This window comes from Pygocentrus nattereri, chromosome 20 (assembly GCF_015220715.1).
Source record: "Pygocentrus nattereri isolate fPygNat1 chromosome 20, fPygNat1.pri, whole genome shotgun sequence".
In the NCBI taxonomy this organism is placed as follows: Eukaryota; Metazoa; Chordata; class Actinopteri; order Characiformes; family Serrasalmidae; genus Pygocentrus; species Pygocentrus nattereri.
The window spans coordinates 14,704,832-14,724,135 of record NC_051230.1 but is presented as its reverse complement, the minus strand read 5'-3'; the positions used below and the strand labels follow the sequence as shown (position 1 = coordinate 14,724,135).

General features: G+C 40.1%; 2 protein-coding genes across 7 annotated transcripts in view; both read right to left on the bottom strand.

Moving 5' to 3' along the window:
• apba1a (amyloid beta (A4) precursor protein-binding, family A, member 1a) overlaps nucleotides 1-1,181 on the bottom strand; it is a 45,618-nt gene extending 44,437 nt beyond the window's left edge. For 3 of the 5 annotated variants that reach the window (XM_037531654.1, XM_037531657.1, XM_037531658.1), the window contains exon 1: nucleotides 1,031-1,181. The gene's annotated coding sequence lies outside the window, so the exon portion shown is untranslated. Of the gene's footprint in view, nucleotides 1-624; nucleotides 845-1,030 lie in introns of those variants that run through there. The other 2 variants (XM_017691070.2, XM_037531655.1) reach the window with 2 other exon arrangements.
• A 2,033-nt stretch (nucleotides 1,182-3,214) lies between these two features.
• ptar1 (protein prenyltransferase alpha subunit repeat containing 1) lies at nucleotides 3,215-19,189 on the bottom strand. 2 transcript variants are annotated; one of them, XM_017691073.2, is made up of 7 exons: nucleotides 19,091-19,189; nucleotides 17,345-17,514; nucleotides 17,003-17,069; nucleotides 16,008-16,112; nucleotides 12,081-12,324; nucleotides 10,420-10,745; nucleotides 3,215-6,469 (listed from the first exon to the last, which is right to left on the bottom strand). In XM_017691073.2, exons 1-7 carry the CDS (start codon nucleotides 19,174-19,176, stop codon nucleotides 6,121-6,123), a joined length of 1,347 nt encoding a protein of 448 aa, XP_017546562.1. In that variant the 5' UTR covers nucleotides 19,177-19,189; the 3' UTR covers nucleotides 3,215-6,120. The 2 variants fall into 2 exon arrangements, with proteins under 2 accessions (XP_017546562.1, XP_037387467.1); XM_037531570.1 differs by lacking the exon at nucleotides 3,215-6,469 and having other exon boundaries at nucleotides 10,444-10,562; nucleotides 10,643-10,745.
• Between the last annotated feature and the right edge of the window lie 115 nt (nucleotides 19,190-19,304).

Genomic DNA, 19,304 nt, shown 5'->3' with positions numbered 1-19,304 from the left:
CACAACTCCCATTCAAAAATCACTTCAAAGCCATTCACAGCAGCCTTGCTGTCTGTGGAGGCGATTTTCTGTGTTGTACCTGCAATGAGGAAAGAGGGGGAAAGCAGCCCGGAGCACGGACGGACACAGGGTTTCAAACACACCCAAATGGAGCCAAAACTCCAGCATCCGCAGTCTTTACAACGCTTTCCAGTGCATCGTCTATGGCGACGATGCTGCTGCAGAGCGTTTTTTCCCACCTGCACAGCAGAGCAGGGACTAGCGCTGAGAACGGCGTTCAAAAAAACAGAAAGACGAGAAAAGGCTGAGCTAACGGCAACAACACCGAGCCCTGCGGAGGAGCAACGGAGATGCTGCGCTAGAGGTGTACGGCACCTCGGGGCGTCAACAGTGGATGGCACAGAGCAGCTCAGACAAGATTAGAGAGTCACGAAATGTGAGGCTGGGTGTGACATGAAAGATTTAGCACCCACTCTCACACCAGCACGAGTAAAGAAGGATGCTCAAGCAATATTATTAGCTAACGCTGGTTTCGCAGAACACTCGCGAGTACGTACGGCTGTCAGCGTTAGTTTGTCACCAGTTAGGTTCGTCTCTATCCTCGAGTTTGCTTCGTTAACTTACCAGCTAACCGCTCTTCTTGTTTTCCCCCTCAGTAAAATCGGTGTCACAAAGTTATGTTGGACACATTCGGGCCCTGGTTTCGTCCGCATTAGCCCGCTGACTGAAGACCATAAAGTGGGCGTAGCAGCAAAGCTAACAGCCGTCTCCTCGGCGATAGAGCGCCTTTGTTTACTGGCTTCTGTCAACGTAGGTTCAAGCGTCAGCAGCCGACGTTTCAACGGTGACTAAATAAAAACTCTCTGCTTTAAAGTGAATAAATCACCGACCCCGACACTAGACGGCTCCTCTCCCCGCTCCAAAGAGGCTCGTCTTGGCAACACTGGTCACGGCCCAGAAACCATTATTTTTAAGTTCGAAATTAACGTGAAGTCCGAAAACGGCTGGACCAAGCTTTAACGGCTCTCACCTGTTTTCAGCAGTCTAACGGTTTTCCACCATCTTCCGTCCCTGCCTTTCACACTCTGCCCGAGTGCGTTCATTTTTTTCTGCACTCGTCTTCAGACACAATCCCGCCTCCTTGCGCTACGATTGGCTAATGGTACGTCGACTCCGGTGCTCGGATTGGCTGGTAACATCCGATCCGGCGGACAGCTTGTGAGTATGAACTACTAATTAATCCTAGCGCGGGCGGCGAGATACTACCAGTCAATCGCAGCCTAAGAGGCGGGGCTTGCCGGAATATGAGTGGAGAAAAAAAACTGTAGTTCTGTGACTCCGCCCTAACGGCAGGCGTGACATCAGAGGCCTGGGAGTCAAACAATACCAAACGCACCAGCATTTCTGAATGAAGCACTGCTGCTGAAAACAGCCTGTAAACTAATTCTAGGCGGCATTGACTCCAGTTTTAATTCACGTTCTTTGTGGTTGTCATCATAGCGCGCATAAGTAAAATAACTTGGTAAATATGTTGGTAAACTTGGTAAATATATTCATTTTAGTCTGCTTTTCAATGAAACCTGCTTTAAAAACGGCTGAAGTGCATCTTAATTAAAACATCTACAGTCTACCGAGATTCACTAAGAGGTCTCTGGGTCTACTTTATCATATTCTATGAAATGATGTACTGTGTTTGTATATTGGCTATAGAATGTTGGGTGGGGGTGGGGGGATGGTGGTGGTGAAGAATAAGTTTAAGTGATAACTTAAAAATAAGTGATACTTTTTTGATCCCACAACCGGGGAAATTCCACCTCCACATTTAATCCATCCGTGAAGTGAAACACCACATACACACTAGTGAACACACACACACACACACACACACACACACACACACACACACACACACACACACACTAGGGGGCAGTGAGCACACTGCCCACCGCTCCGGGAGCAGTTGGGGGTTAGGTGTCTTGCTCAAGGACACCTCAGTCATGAACTGTCCGTCCTGGGGATCGAACCGGCAACCTTCCGGTCACAGGGCCAGGTCCCTAACCTCGAGCCCACGACTGCCCCAAAACAATGTCCATTTACTAAAAAGCTAAACCACATCTGTCCATGAGTTCAGTTTGTGCAGGACGATGATGCATAAGCCTTAACACAATTATTGGAAACAGCATTCAGTTGTTTATCTATCCCCATCTGAGGCATGTACTTTAAACTGAAATTGGGGCCTCTATCAAATAACATCTTAGAGTCCACTTTATTTGAATAAGCTATTACCAAAGACTTTAAAATAGAAACACTTGAAATGCCAATGTTCTTAAATTGCATATTTATTGTCATTATATGAACACTATCTAAATTAACTATTATTATTATTATTAATAATAAAAACAGTATTAAAAAAGAAAAATAATTTTACGTATAGGTCCAAGCAGCAAAGAGTGGCATCCAAGCCAGTTCAGCCCTATAGGAAGCCTAATGCAGTTTGGGCCAAAAGCCTTTATTTCTCATAAATGTTGAGAAGTGGGCTTTAAACATGACATATGCTAAAGTTCATGTACACTGATCTTTTAAGCTTTATAAGACAAACAATAGGTTTTTAACATATAAGTCAAACAAAGCACGAGCGTTCAGTATCTAACTGCTAAGTACATACAGTAAGTGCAAATGACTACTGCACATCACAGAACTGATCAGGTGTGGATGTAACTGCCAAATCTCACAAACTCATCTCCAGGCAAATTAGCTAAAAATACCTAATATCTAATATGCTACATGGGATCATTTGCCCCTTGTTTTACTTAAAAAGAGAAAATATATTTTTCTTCCTCTCTAAATCAAATGTTCTGCTCTGTCCACAACTCTCCAACCCTCATATGCCCTCTCATTTATTTTCAAGAACATTTTTTTCATACATATGATTTCACAGATCAGTTTTATCCAACGTCAAATGACCCCAGGGGAATAAACTCCAGGAATGCAGTGATCAAGTTTGAGAGTCAATAAATCCATAGCCAAAAAAAGAAGCAGACTGAGGCAAACTTACCCTCGGATGCACCTTTCCCCAAGTTCCCCTTCTTGATATTACTTCATTTTCTCATATTCTCAAATCAACCCCTTATTTAGTGTTTCAAGAAAATGCACACACACAAAAAAACCCCACAATTTCTTCTTTCAGTGTACTGAACGGGAAAAACACAAGCCATAAGATTCTCCAGTTTTATTTGTGGTCGGCAACTGACAAAACATTTACTGTGGATATACATCTTTTTAAATCTACAAATAAATATAGGACACATTGATGAGATGCTAGATTTGTTAGTTATTGTGGTTTAAAAAAAAAAAAACAAAACAAAAAAAAACTACAGTACCTTATGTAAACTTACCTAAAACGAGAAGGAAAATTCCAAAAAACAAAACTACATTTCTTCTTCCCAACATTTGATGAAATTTATGAGAATGTATCTGCATAGATGCACCAGTGCGTTTCAGCTCAGTTCTTCATGTTGCGTTATGCCATTTGATCCACAGACGTGATGCATAAAGAAAAAACAAATTAACATGTAACACAAATGCAAACGTTTTCAGCTTCTTTAAGACCACAAATTATCATACTGCGAGCTGTTAGAAGTTAGAGCTTTCAAAATTGAGCAAGATAACAGATTAGAGTTAAGGTGGAAGCCCTGAAAAAGATAAGACTTTTGTCTAGACAAGACTGAGGATAGTCGGTACAGTGGCAGAACTTGTATAGTAGTAGCACAAAAAAGCAAGACAGTTCATGGAAAGGAAGAGCAGGAGCTGTATTTTTCTCCTTTTTGTGCCAGCTTGGACCATGGAAGCAGAAAAAAAAAAAAAGTCCAGTAAATTTCACTTTACCAGAAACATGACAACTTCTTCAAGTAAGACATGTAACAAGAAGACTTCTCAGGTGAAAATGGCAAGTCTCAATTTGGTGTAAAGGGACTGAATAGAAGTCACAACCATAAGCATGTGGTGCTTAGTGTAACAAAGAATCATCACTGTTTGAAGCGATCCTTCATAACGGTTCTGATCTATATAATCTGTTCGTGCTGAGAACAGAACCAAAAATTCTACGATAAACTTTGATATAATGAAACATGAGCACCTGATGACACTTCTGAACAAAAACAAGTTTCCTTTTGCGAAGAGATAATGGATAGAAGGCAGCATAGTTTTCAACACAACAGAGGGAAAGTGGCGTGAAGGAAGAATGGACTTTATTGCCAAGCAAAAAACCAGAAACCTACCACTCCAGACTGCTACGGCACCTCAGAGCGAACACGGTGTGAGAGAGACACTCCAGAAAGGCCAGATATCAAAAGCCAAACTGAAATAGCCCTAGATAAAGTCACTACAGAAGGATGGAGGTGAAACACTTCAATGTATAGTCACTGTGCAATTACGCAAATATTTCCTAAGATGAATGATATAAAACTAAGCTTCAACTCGTTAACTCTAAGGTCCAGTTTTTCACACAGCTTAAGCCTAGTCCTGCACTAAATTATAATGTCAGTATTATCGTGTTTAGTCTACTAAATGACTCAATCCGTATCTGAGGAACTGATCTCAAAATGTTTGAGTTGTAGATATGCTAAAACATGTCAGACTGTTTCTAAATATTTTAGTGTCAGAATAATACAAAGCAAAAATGGATTCAGTTTGCCAGCAAATAACTTTGCATATGCAGTAAGGTGATAATAGAGCCAGTCTGAAAGTGACATAACTCATAAGATTGACAAGGTCATTTCGAACATCCAGACCTCTAAACGTCTGCCATAAATCACTTCCGCTACTGTTACAAGACGGCGCAATTTCTAGAGTTATTACAAGAGGTTTGTAATTACTACAGCTCGGCTAGGTCAACCTAAGAGTTCATTAACTGTAATAAATCATGAAATGAGTGAAGCAGTGGAGCTACCATGAAATTTTACATCAGATTTGTTTTTGCATAAATATAAGTCAATGTAGTGTTAAAAGATAAGCAGCATCTGTCAACCCAGGCTTGTTAAAGCCTTGTTGTGTGGGTGCAGAAAATAAGCACCATTCGACAAGTGTTAGACTTCAACTTGGTAGCTTGTACTGATTCTAATAAGGTAATGCCATCCACACATACAGATGAGTGGAGGAATATACTTGGGCTCTATTGCAAATGCTGAAATTCCCCTTCATAAGGAAAACCCACAATCATGTGATACTACACTACGTAAAATGGATTAAAAAACACAGTTTGTGCTTAAATGCAGAGATTCATCTGATGTTCATGGCCAGATGATCTTCACTGTTCTAGAGTGAAGTTAATGTGCTTCTATGAGAGTCTAGAGTTGAATGAGGCCTGAGCCACTAATACAGCAACAGATAAAACCTAAGTAAAATCTTAATTTCCAAGGACGCCACCCATTTCCACCATATATTCATCAGCTGCGTACAAAAGTATTAATAAATATTGATCACAAAAGGCTTGACCTACTATGTTGTTGTACATGATTTTGAGAAGCTGTAAAAATCCTTGATTGTGCTCACGTTGCTGAGTCGGATTCTAGCAAAATGCTGTGAAATTTGTATGCGCCAGTACAAAAGCTCAAAGAGTAGACAGAGACAGGCATCCAGGCCCTGTATGCTCTTGATTAAACAAAAAAAAGTGGGTCAGGATAACTTCAGGCTTCAAGACTTCTCTAAAGTGTGCACTGAAGCCTCTCGACAGGAACTCTACAACTGAAGGCAGCATCATGAGAACATCCTGCAGTCGTAAGTTGTGGAAGACGAAAAACAAAAATAAAACGAAACAAAAAAAGCAAAACTTGAGAAAGAAAATTATATTTAAAAAGTTGCACAGAACTGGCAAAATATCGAAACAGACCTGAGATATCAAGATATCAAGTACCTGAACTAAAGCGGACACTGCAGACCAGCCAAATCAGACGAGTGTCACTCTGCCGAGGCTCATCATTGGTTTTCATCACGAAGGGGAATTTGCTGACTGACAAACTGGAGGCCAGCAGCTTTCAGAGGGCAGGGTGTAGGTGGTTGGTGCCAAAAACTAAGTTGACCTATCAGGGCTCCCACTTCCCTGTGGGAGAAGGGTTTCTCAGGCTACTGACCTATGACAGAGTCCAGCCACTTCCTGTAAGCGTTGGCAAAACGGCCTTGCTCTGGGCTTCGGCAACTACTGAGGATTCTTGAAACAAACAAATGTTCAGAGGGGAGGCCAGGGCAGGGAGGCACAGGCCCTCTCTTCAGCCGCTTGGTGTTCTGTGTGTAGCCTCCATGCTTGCTGCTGTCTGGCACACAGTCCACGTCCATGGCCTGTGAGCTCCTGCCTTCGTTGTGCGGGTCTGAAGCTTCACTGAGCAGAGCGGCAGTGTGGGTGAGCACTGGAGACTGAGGTCCTGTACCCTGACTGTTCTTCCGCCAGTGGTGCCACAGGTAGAACACATGTCGTCTGTTGAAAATAATGTGCTCAATAAGTATCAAAAATGGGAAGACAACACAAACATACAGCACAAAAGTCAGAGATGTTATTCATTTCTCAGAAGATACTTCTGAGACTATAAGATAATCCATGTGCATAAGGAAGGGGAAAGTCAAAGAAAATAAGAGGAAATAAACAGCTTTTTCCAAAACTGCAGTTAAAACAGTTATTAAAAGAAAAAAAGGGGATTCCTAACAGCCAGGCAAGACCTGGGAGACCACCAAAACTGTCACCATGAGATAAACTGTATATAAAGCTTTCAACTTTGAGAAAGAGGAGAAAATCAAGCTCCACCTTTGCTTCAGATCTGAAAAAAATTCAGGAGGTGTTTCTGTCCATCCTTCCACTGTGAAAAACATGTCAACACTATGAGCCTGAAAGAATGAGTAGCTGTCATTGCTGAGAAAAGGGAGAAAAACGGCAAATCAAAAAACAAAGACGCTGCTGGTATTCTCAGAACAATGGATGACCACCCAAGAATGCAGACATCATCACTGAGGGGGGCTACAGATTTATTTGAAGAATTCAAAGTAAATTTGAAAAGAATGGAAGCTCTAATAAAGGCAAAGGGTGGATACTAAGTACTGAAAATGCAATACTATATTTAGTTTTTGAAGTTTCTGTAAATTCACATTTACCATAAACCGAAATTATTATTTGCATGACTACAATGTCAAAGTGAAATCCTTTGTATAGATCTTTTACAGAGACCTTCACAGAGATACCCCTTCCCTACATTTGTTGCTAAATATATAATGCAAATACATAAATACCAACTTAAAGACTCCAATTGACAGGCTATGCATGGTTTGTTGTAGTTCAGTTGAGTAATTGTATTTTTATAGCTTCTGATTACATTATTAATAATCAAAATAATCACTACTTCCTTAATAAATTAATCTAATATAACTGACCCCCATCAATATGCCCACAAGATTTGTTGACTTGTCTAGTCAGCTACATGTGTATTTATTGCATTTTCTAAACTCATCTGACAGTGTTGTGTGTCTACGCTTTATACAGTCCAGTGTAATATGCCGCTGTTGTGTGGATCACCATGGGGCCTGAAGAACAACATTTCCGTGACATTCCTTGCTCAATAGTATTGAACAGCAGCAAACTGGAATATGAGAAAATTTATTTTTATTAACTGTTTTCAGCTGTTTTATTTTTATTAGCTCTTTTGTATTATTTTTTTAGAGATAATGCTATCCTTTTTATTAGTACTAGTTTATTAGTACTCCTTTACTGTAACTGCAGTGTGAAATCCATCCATCTGTTGCTATGGTACTCTTTAGGATGGCAACACAAGCTGAGGACACTCACTAAGCATAGGATCTGTTTCAGAGGACAGCAGCGAGAGTGAGCGAGAGAGCAAGAGAGAGAGAGCAAGAGATTGCTCTGCAGCACAGGATCATCCATCAAACTATAACCCTGTGCTATAAACACATCAGACCAGTCCAGGAGAAGGCCAAGGACAGCCTGCTCCACACAAAGTCACACTACTCACCCACTGCACAGCCAGAGCGGCTCAAGCTGGCTCTGATAGTGACTGATTGAGCATCTTCCATCAGCACAGCAAGCAGCTGGAGAACACATTCTACCTGATCTCCAACACAGATGGAGATTAATATGAAGAGCCATGTCATGGAACTCTGGCTAATACCTTCCACATCCCAACTGGTGCAGAGTAAGAAAAGAGGATGGATCCATTACAAAGACTCAAATTAGTCTTAACTCATTATTTCCAATTGACAGCACTCAAAGAACAATCTAACTTGGTGAGCTTTTTACAGCTGAGTGGTCCGTTAATATGACAAAAATAATCTGACAATCACTCATTTACATCCAGAGAGACCATTGCACTTCTCATTTTACTTCATTTATCTTCCTGATGGTGAATCTTCCTATATAGTAGATTATGAGAGACAGTATAGATAGTGGGACCTTCAAGCTATAACATATCTAAAAAGTACACACACACACAAACAAACAAGCAAGCAAACAAACAAATACACACACACACACACACACACACACACACACACACACACACACACAAATCAGGTCCCACTTTATATTGTGCCTCTAGCAACTGCGTAGTTACACATCAATATCATTTGTAACAACACGAACTACTGATGATTTAATCAGTGTTACAGATGGATCATAGAAGTACAGCCTGTGTAATTACATGTACATTATCTTCAGTTTTTCCTCTTGTAATTAGTGTACCTTTTTGATACACTACAGATCAGAAGTCTTATGTTTCACATATTGTCGAATAGCTGTTGTAATGAGGTAACCTAGTCATATCACATTAATTACCATTCTATAATTACTACTGCACCTATATAACAACTTAAGTGGATACCCATGTAATTACAGTACTCTGTAACAGTGACAGTCATTAGTAGTTACATATATACAATACATGTTCACATGTAACTACACAGTTATTAGAGACACTTAATATTGAGTGGGACCAAAAAGCATATTACCAAAATGAGCTTCCTTTCAGTACTGTGCAAAAGTCAGAGACCACCTTTTAAGTAAGTTCTAAATGGCCATCAAGTCTTTCATTTTTCAGCACCAGAAAAAGAAAAACAAACAGAAAACATATGGTTTAACATAGAATTACACAGATGCCTCAACAACTACACACAATGTTTTTCAGTATTTAGTGTGCCAAACCTTTATTACAGTTTCTGTTCTTTTCAGGAGATTTGCTTTAGGTTAATAAATAAATCTGTAGGGTGTTTTTCACAGCTCCCAAGTTCTGAAGAATCCAAACCTCTTGATACCAGGGGACTCAGTCGGTTGTCTGGACAAGTGAAGTTTATTTATTAGCTGGCCTGATGCCAAGATTAGACCCAACTTATACAGGACAAGTAACAGGTGTGACAAATATGACCATGTAGGGGTAAACACAAAATAGGCAGCCTAATATACAACTTCAGCACATTCACACAGATACAGAATGTATGACACAGCACATTTCACACAAATAAATTCCTTCAGTTCAGTCTTAAAAGGTAAGCGTATTTGCTGCTTCTCACGATCCAAGTAAATCCAAACATGTGCAGTGATGCTGAGGTCTGGACTCTCAGATGGACAGCCCATCTTTCTGAGAACACCAGCAGCTTCTTTATTTGATGTGCAAATTTTCTCCCTCTTTATCTTGCAAGTGTTGCATGACTGTTAGGAGTCCCCTTTTCTCAGCATCGTTTAATTTTTTTTTTCCAGTATTATAGTAAAAGTATACATAGGTAAAATAACCGTCTCCTATTTTCCTTTTACCTTCCCTTCCTTATGCAAGTGGATTACCTTACATCTAATCTCCTGAGAAATATCTACTCAAAAAAAATGAAAAACTGGAACTAGATTAAATAAATATAGGGTGATCTTTGACTTTTGCACATTTCTATACATGTACTATCGTTCAGTTTAAACATACTCTGTTGCAGCACAAAACTGCACCCTTGCATGTACAAACTTTTGCGTAGTACTGGCTACTATGAAGTCTCTGGCAGTATTATTACAATTCACCCTGGGAAGAAACATCTCGCCATGGAGTTACAGAGGGGTTCAGTGTGAATAATCACTGGCCCACACTAACTATATTAGCTGCAGCTGAATTAAACCAAACCGCACCCGTATCTTTGCACACACAGCCAATGCTCTGCACTGTATTACATCCTGGTGCTTTTCTTTGCTAATTAAATGTAATTTTCAAGGTTGCTTGAATCAAACCATACATAATGAGAAATCTTGCATTGTGAAATAACCTTTTGGTCCAGAAATGCTGCAGTTGCACACTGCATTCAAATATTATAAACTATGTTTTTTGCTCATAGTAGTGAATTATCAAACTTATGTATTGTAACCTAAAACAACGGTTACGCCTCCAGCCTGCTCACCTGTGGCACCACAGTGTTTCGTGACCGGGGTATGACTCAATCAGGTCAGTGCACAGCTCCATCTCCTCGTGGAAGAGCTGAGGGACAGCACTAGCATGGTCGTCAGCTGCCCCTGCCGTGCCATCTCCATTAGACCGATGGACCTGAAGGGCATCAGCCAGGGGAAGGGGGGATAAGTTTAGAGCCCCTGATTGCAACCTCTCCCACGACTGACCCAGCTCACCCAGCAAAGACTTGAGCAGGAACTGTCGGTAGTGGAAGCCGCTGTGGTCGGACACATGCATGGACACCCAGAGCCTTGTGGAGGACAACTCATCATGAAGAATCTGCAATAGCAGAGCATAAGCACAACACTGATACACTCCACCAAGGGGTAATGGCATAAAAGAGAATCTATTTTGGTCAGGGTCAATTGATCTATCCAAGCTCCGGACACAACTGTCTTCACAATTAAGCCTAATGGGACATTTGTTTTTGTGAAAATACTTACATTTAGAGTGTGCTATTACTATCAAATTATGTTTATTGTGTATGTGTGTAAAAGGTCACACTGTTAGAACAGACTGTGAGTAATTTTTTGTTGTGTAATCAAGCTAAATGTTATCATGGTGGCAAATTTGTTGTTGTTGCTTTAAGCCTGCAGTTTCCATTAGCTATGGCAACAAAGTCCAGCTCCACACTTAATGCTATGCAGTGACAATGCTGATGCTGGATTTTTAACAATGTTCTCTAAAGCTTATCCACCCTTGCAACAGTGGCTATAAAGATCTATACAAATACACATTTGTAAGCAGAGCTTGAGTCAGTCAAGTGCAATTTCAATTCAGCAAAATTCAGAGATGACTAGACTGGAGAGATAATATGCATCTGAGAAATCTGCAGAAATCTACGGTTAATGCGTGCAGTTGGTCATTGAACTTAATAAAATCACTTGATATCAGCAAAAATTTAAATTCATGCTTATTACTGGAGAACAAATTGTAAATAATACTTTATTCCTAAAGAAATATAAGGAAGCAGCATTACTGACCTCTTTGTTAACCGATTATCAAGCTTTTAAAGGTAGAAAATTTCTGTGTCCAAATCTGTTTTGGACTGTTAAAACCACCACCTCCTTCTGTTCTGTTCGAGGCCCTGAGGCTCAGATTGTCCCCTAGAATATTTGCCTAATTCTGAATCCCATTAAGAGCTGATAAGGACACATCAAATAGCCTAATGCAATGAACCCTGATATCTATTAAGCTTTACTAACTAGCAGCACACAATTCTAGCTACCTCTACAAAGAGAAAATACTCCAGCACAAAACAGGTCACCCCTCAAAGCCCCAAAGGGGTTTCAGCATGAACCAGAGGAGGCAGAGACAGCAATAAGGTCAGGTAGAATAAAAAAAAAAAATTGATGCACTCTGTTTTTTGGGTGTTACTGCTACTAAAAATAATCTTGTTGGCATGTAGCCTGAAAATTCTAGCACAATATGTTAGTGACAATATAAACCACAGTAAAGAACACATGTCCTGTCCTCACAGAACTATGTATAACATACTATAACACTGCTCCTTTCTAACCACTATAATTTGTGCATTATGATGGTTCACATGTCGGTCATCTACTCTTGACCCATTACAAGTTTTGTTTACTAAGAACATGTGCTCAGTCTAACCTTTAGATTGCCTTTGGCCATGTGCTGCAGGACCCAGATACGGTGGGACCAGGCATTGTAGTTGCTGGGGTAACGGCCGGCAGCATCCGCACACACCCTCATTTCCTCCTGTAGTACTCTCTGCAGCCGCTCGGTGTGCCAGCTCCTCTCAGCCTCCCCCTGCGGCTCGACCTGACCCTGCTGCTCCTTCTGCCCTGAGCCAGCAGGAGAACACTCTTTCTGCAGCATCTGCAGCACCCACCGCCTGCCATCCACAACAACTACCTTTAAAGTAATGCACTTAGACTGCAGGTGACTGCACTGTAAATATTTTCATGTTGCTACTGTCTATTCGATGAGACAGCCAAAGCTGGCATATGCATTAGGTAAACATACTGTGCCAGTATTGCACAACCCTATTTTTATATACAGTTTCTGCTTTGAGATACTGACTGAATATTAAAGATTTAAATATTTAAATCTGGTTGATTTTTACCACAGTGGGCAGGGCTTAAATAGTCTATATTGTTTTTAACAGACCTAAATAGTGTCATAATTCTGTAGTTAGTGTCACGTTCATATTAGGAACTCAGGATCTAAGCTGGATTCCTCTATGACAAAAATGAATGGCATTTTGGAAAATCACTCATCCATCTTGTGGTAAAACAAAATGCTCCAAAGCTGACACCTTATGCTGGATGGGCATGCTGGATTTACTGAATTATAAGGTCGTAATACAATAAAATGCCACTATTGCTACATTCAATCTACATGTATAACAATCTGATAAGACTTGCTTCCATGCAATGTCATTTTAATGTATAAGAGCGTTATGCTTATTATATGCTACAAGCAAGCTTATTTATATTTTGACTACTAAATGACTAACTCAGAGGATCCAGTAACATTCGGTGCAAAAATGTATGTAAGACAAAGAGTATTGGGTTTGGAACCTTCAGGGCATGATGGCGTTAATTTCTTTCATAAAGAAGTACAGAGAAGCAAAGACCGAGTTTCTAATATGGGCACGAAGCCAACTACAAAAACGACACACAAGTCTCTGCTTTATAAAACATTTTGCAATTGTACAGGCCACAGTGTCAGTTCTTTAAGATTTTTAAGCTACAGAAAAAGAACAAACAGCACACATGTTCTGAAACACTGAAGCACAGCTGAAAGTAGAGCTGGACGATAAAACGATAACAATAATTATCGCGATATAACTTTTCCTCTAAGTTGATGCTGTTGAGAATCTAATCAGTTTAGCACTGCTATTGGCCACTTGTTGGGTATTTGTAACGGGACAGCCGAGCACTCGCCACCAGACAGCTAAAATAATGTTTTCCTTCTTAAATTATGGCTATTACAATAACTGCAGCCATGCTTTTCCAGCCGGTAAAAACAGCTCACTAGAAATTCTCTCCCACTCTGCCATGACAGATTTGTGAAATGTTCCACTGTTTGGTGAGTGTTTGTCATGTTCTGACCATAAAGGATAGTTTAAAACCACAATTAACCACTCTGGAGCAAAAATTCAAACTTAAAAGAAATAATGATTTGACATTTATCACGATATGTATCGATATGGAATGTTATGAATTTCGTTTATCGTGATAATAGTTTTGGCCGTATCGCCCAGCTCTAACTGAAAGTAAAACACTGATTAAAATGGAAGCAGAGTCGTGAGGGGGTGAATTGTTTAGGATGTTTGAATACATACTCAAGACGCTTAAAAAATTACTTGCTTAACAACAGAGGCAGGAGAAATAACAAAATATATGGAGAAAACACAACATTAGACACTCAGTCAAACTGGCCACACTGCATCTACACACACACAAACAGATTCCATCACGATGTATGCTTAACCACTTCTGGATCAGGACAGCTAGATCCAACACATTCGCAGACATGGTTGCTTGTCTTTTAAACTTGTATAAGGACAACAACCAGAAGCAGGACATATTTTAATACCTGATTCAATACTGGTTAGCAGAAGCGGACGATTTTAACAGAAAATGCTGGACTGGATGTCAAAACAGAGTGTAGCAGAGTGTTTGAGTAGTTTCAATACTGACAAACGTATGGGGAAAGATAAAAGTTGTGCCATCTCTAAATAATATAAAGTCAAATGTGCGAGAATGCAATACATTGATTCTAATAATGCTTGTCTTCTACAACTAGTATGAAATAATTTGCAGAAAGAATTAAAACATTTGAAATTTTAAATGTTTGTAATGACCACAACTGTAAATGATTACACACCAACAGTCAACAACATAAGTGATGAATGTACTGTAATTATCATATATAATACACAGACATGAGTAATTACACAGTAATATAAATATATTAGATGATTTATTACCATATAGACACACACTGACCATCATATATAGTTACAATGCATAATACCACAGATTATGTACACCTACACCCACACCCACACCGGCCACCTCATTAATGACATTTCTTTGTTTCTACATTTTTTGTCTATTTTATTAGTTCCATTTTCTATATAGGTACACTTTGTAGACCTACAATTAAAGACTGTAGTCCAACTGTTTTTCCTCTGTACACTTTGAAGGAGGCTAACAATCTTAAAAGGACCACCAGAAAGCAACTATTATATTTGGGTGGTGGATCATTCTTAGCACTGCAGTGACACTGACACGGAGGTGGTGTGTTTGTGTGTTGTGCTGATACAAGTGGATGAGACACAGTAGTGCTGCTGGAGTGTTCTTAAATACCTCAGTGTCACTGCTTGACTGAGAGAAGTCAGAGACGACAGCTCATCTGATGCTGCACAGTTTGTGTTGGTCATCCTCTAGACCTTCATTAGTGGCTACAAGGCGCTGCCCACAGGACACTGTTGGCTGGATGTTTGTGGTTGGTGGACTATTCTCAGTCCAGCAGTGAAACTTAGGTGTTTAAAAACTCCAGCAGCACTGCTTTGTCTGATCTACTCGTATTAGCACAACACACACTAAAACATCACCACCACATCAGTGCAGCACTGAGGATGATCCACCACCCAAATAATACCTGCTCTGTAGTGGTCCTGTGGAGACTTGACCACTGAAGAACAAGGTCAAAAACTGTAATTACAGAACTAAAGTGCATTTATATGGAAAGTGGAGCTGATAAAATGGAGAATGAGTGAGGATACAGGGAGGTGTACTTAACTAAGAGGTTTCTGGGTGCATATAATTAAGAATATTATACATTAATAGGTGTTTTATATTACACATCATGCACACACTTTCTGGTGTCTACTGTATAAACCTACACCATAGAGGTTATTGTTAATAAAATTTAATTATCATTATAAAATATTAACTTGTATTATGCATGAAAAAAGAAACTCCAGGTAGTCCTGGATAAAAATACACTAAAAGTACACTAAAACGTACACCAAACACGTGAAATTAGAAATATATGTAGCAGCACATCTGAGCTAGAAGTCTTCCAACTAAGTGGGGAATAGAATGCCAATGTAAGAGAATACACCTTCCCCCTCAAGAGTTCTACGAGATTCAAGGCAGCAGAACAGTGTGACCCCTATTTCCTCAAAACTCCTCGGGGACCTGATGACTACATGATCCAAAAGTCACAGCTGTCAGGACCTGATTTGAAATGATGTGCTGAAAAATGCATTCTAATGGACTTCTTAAAATAGCAGGTCTGCTTGGTCCATGCCAAGAAGCAGGAGTGCAAAAGCTAAATCACATATTTAATATTTCAAAGACTCACTCAACTGGCCTCATTTTAGTTTATATAGAGTGAAAGCCATCTTTAGAGAACATCTGTGGTAGCTGCCTTAATTGAGTCAGGGCATACAAACTCCACAACCATTATCTTTGAATGGGTGAATACATCACATACATTCTTATGTACTTATCAGCTTTGCATATAGTACAAAACTGTTTTCATAGATGAAACACTGACCTGTGTATCCATGTCTCTGGGCTTTTAGGATACTTGGTCAGTGCTAATTTACCCAAGTAGAGGTCTTTCTCTGGATTCAGCACACCACACTGAAGCAGCTCCTTCCTACAAATTCAAAGAAAAAAAAAAAAGACCAATTAGAGGCAGTCTGATCTAATAATATTCAAATAATAGCGCAGACCTGACTTAGCAGCATTGTGTGTTGACAAGAGTGCCCCCTAAAGGACAATATGCTGTGATCCTATACTTATAGAGCATCCCTAACATTACACGCTGGGCAACAAACCATTACGTTTAAGACCAAATCAGGGTCACAGCTCTCTGATTATGAAACTGTCACCTAGCACATTGCCCTTGAAAATTCCTCAAAAAACAAATTAATTTTTTAAGACCGCAAGCTCTGAAATACATAAAAGGAACAAGGCCCCAGTGTCAGTTCTTTAATGCAGTTCTTCACGTATTTGAAATAACTGTCTATAAAAAGCATCGTTACTCTGCTAGCAAAAAAAAAAACTAGTGGTTGAAAATACATTCTAAAAATAGACAGGCAGAACAGGAAAAGGAGGGAATGAAATTATTAAGGGTGCAATGATTTCAACACAGTGATGAAAAAACAGGAAAAATAACATATAAACAACATACTGAAATTTAAAATGATCACTGATGCCACTGTGTCTTTCACAGAAACCACAATAATCAAAACTAGGCATCTGTGTGCATCGTCTATTTTTGCACTGTTCAGTTGATGTTTGAACTGAAATAAAACTGAGCCAAAATCATTCTGAGTAGTAAATAATTAGAGCTCTGTAGAATCAATACATTTTTGACACAACGTCAAAACTGATTCAAACCATACGAACCCTGAAAATGTCCATTGTTAAATCTGTATGAACTGCCAGTTAGGATCTGAAAGGTGACTCCAATATTTAAATTGGCCAAATATTAACATTTAACCTTTTTCTGTGACGCACATAATGGTTCAAAAGATCTGGTACCTGACATTCCAAGCTGTGGTAAAGTCTGGGTTTAGCAGCAGTAGTGTGCAAGTGATGTCCACCAGCACTGCATGGAAAAGAAAGAATTATGTTTACCAGCAAAGCTCGGATCATCTATTATCATTAGCATTCACTGCCAACACCTGCACATGACAAATACAACATTAAAGGCATAAATGTCTCCTGGACTCAACCTCCCTCTCCTCCCTGAAACAAATGATTGCTACCAGTATGCCATCTTCACGGCCCAACTTCAACGCTCCTCTCGTGTGCTTGTCACATCTTTGATACAACTTAGTATGAACCAGTGGAATTACATTATTGACTAAGAAATAATCTCACCCTCCCGGTCCAGCCACTGCTTGCGTTGTCGGTAGAGCAGCAGCTTGTTGTGCACATAGGGCAAGAGGAACTTTACGCACCAACTTTCTACTCCCAGCTTATTCTCCACCAAGACGATGGGGCTTCTGTTGTAGCGAGCCTCTGGGCACGGTATGAGACCAATCTCATCTCTACAACAAAAAAAGCAGATGGACAAGACAGATATAAAACAACAGAACACACACATGTTAAATAACAGAATGGAGCGGAGTACCAGAGCTACTAAAACGCAGGCGAAATAACAGATACAACTTCTAGAACAGAGAGACACTCTCACATTGCTTGTATAATCTCCAAAGAGAAGCTTTGTCAATAGAATGGGACACACTGGAGAAGCATGAGTCTAAGGTCACCATGCCCAATGATAAGTGTCAGCTAGAGGGCTTGAGCAGTGGAACTGTGTTTTCTGAAGTGATGGTGCTACTTCCACTACCTTTGGCATGAGTTGGAGTGGCTACTGTAAACCAGAACTACATGATGCAACATCAGTACCTGACCTCACTAATGCTCTTGTTGTTGAACATGATCAAATCCTCACAGCAATGTTCCAACAGCTACTGTAAAGCACCTCCTAAAAGAGCAAAGGCTGTTACCCCAGCAAAGAGTGGATACACTCCCTATTAATACCTTTGAGTTTAGTAGAAACATTGGATGAGCAGGTGGACGTGTAGTGTAGTTTGGAGGCACATGAGAAAGATATTATGGGTCAAATCCTCATTAAACATGTATCATTATCATGATCATTAACAGAATCAGTTCAAATTAATCTTCAGACTGTGGATTGCAATACGAATAAGATGCACCCATAACCACACAACAGCAGACAGAAGGTCACAGAGTCTGAGATATGAGCTGTATCTCAAAGTCAGTCAGTATTCTGTTACTACATTGGATAAAGCGGAACAATCAGCACATCAATGTAGCAGGTGAGCACTTGCAAAAGTTTAACTGAGTACAGTGATGGCAGGAAAAGCAAATAGACTGTAGATACATTAACTTAGCTATTTTAAGCCCATGAAACTTCCTCTAGCAGGCAGATAAAGGAAACCCAGTACTGCACTCAGCAGTGGCTATGACTTTCTAATATAAATACACTCGTAAAAAAGACGGCTCTTCAAATGTTTTATTAGGAAAGAGTATTGTTCTATCTACAAGCAAGAGTTACTTCATACTTAAATGGTTCTTTACACGATGAAATGGTTAGACTGACGAAGATAGTGTTGTATATGGTTCTATAGAGAACCTGGCTCTAAACAGCACCAGAAAAGGTTCTGCTCTTGTTACGATGCCATGCTTGTCCAACAGCAGTACCCTTTTCGATGCTATGCAGAGTCCTTTCCAAGAAGGTTCCATCTAGAACCACATACACAACACATTCTCTATCCACGTGAAGAACCATTTCATCACGCACGGCACCACTTAAGCACGAAACCGTTCTACATAGAACTCACGGCTCCAAACATAACCATCCCCTTTACTTACGGGCCTTTAAATCATCTTTTTAAGCTAAGAGTCCAGCTGAGTTGAGCAGCATCTGCTAGCGTTAGCTTAGCGTAGCTCCACTTACACCTGTCCTGTCCGGCGAGCAGCGTTAGCGCCCCGGCTAGCTCAAAGAAGTAACTTGCGGCGTTAGCCAGCAAGCGACGCCTGCAAACCCGCGTTCAGGCGATCTTAAAGACGAGCAACGATTAAGCGAGAGCTACGTACATGTTCGGGTTTCTCTTGAAAGCGTTAGTGATATCTTTGACAACTCTCTGGACCAAGACATCCACCTCCTCTTCCGACTCGGCCATTTTCAGAGCGCGGGTGACGTCAGCGCGAGTGACTCAACCTCATCCGGGACTTTTATTTATTTATTTATTTATTTATTTATTGGTTTGTTTATTAAATTATTTATTTGCGGGCGTCGCGCACGCGCGCG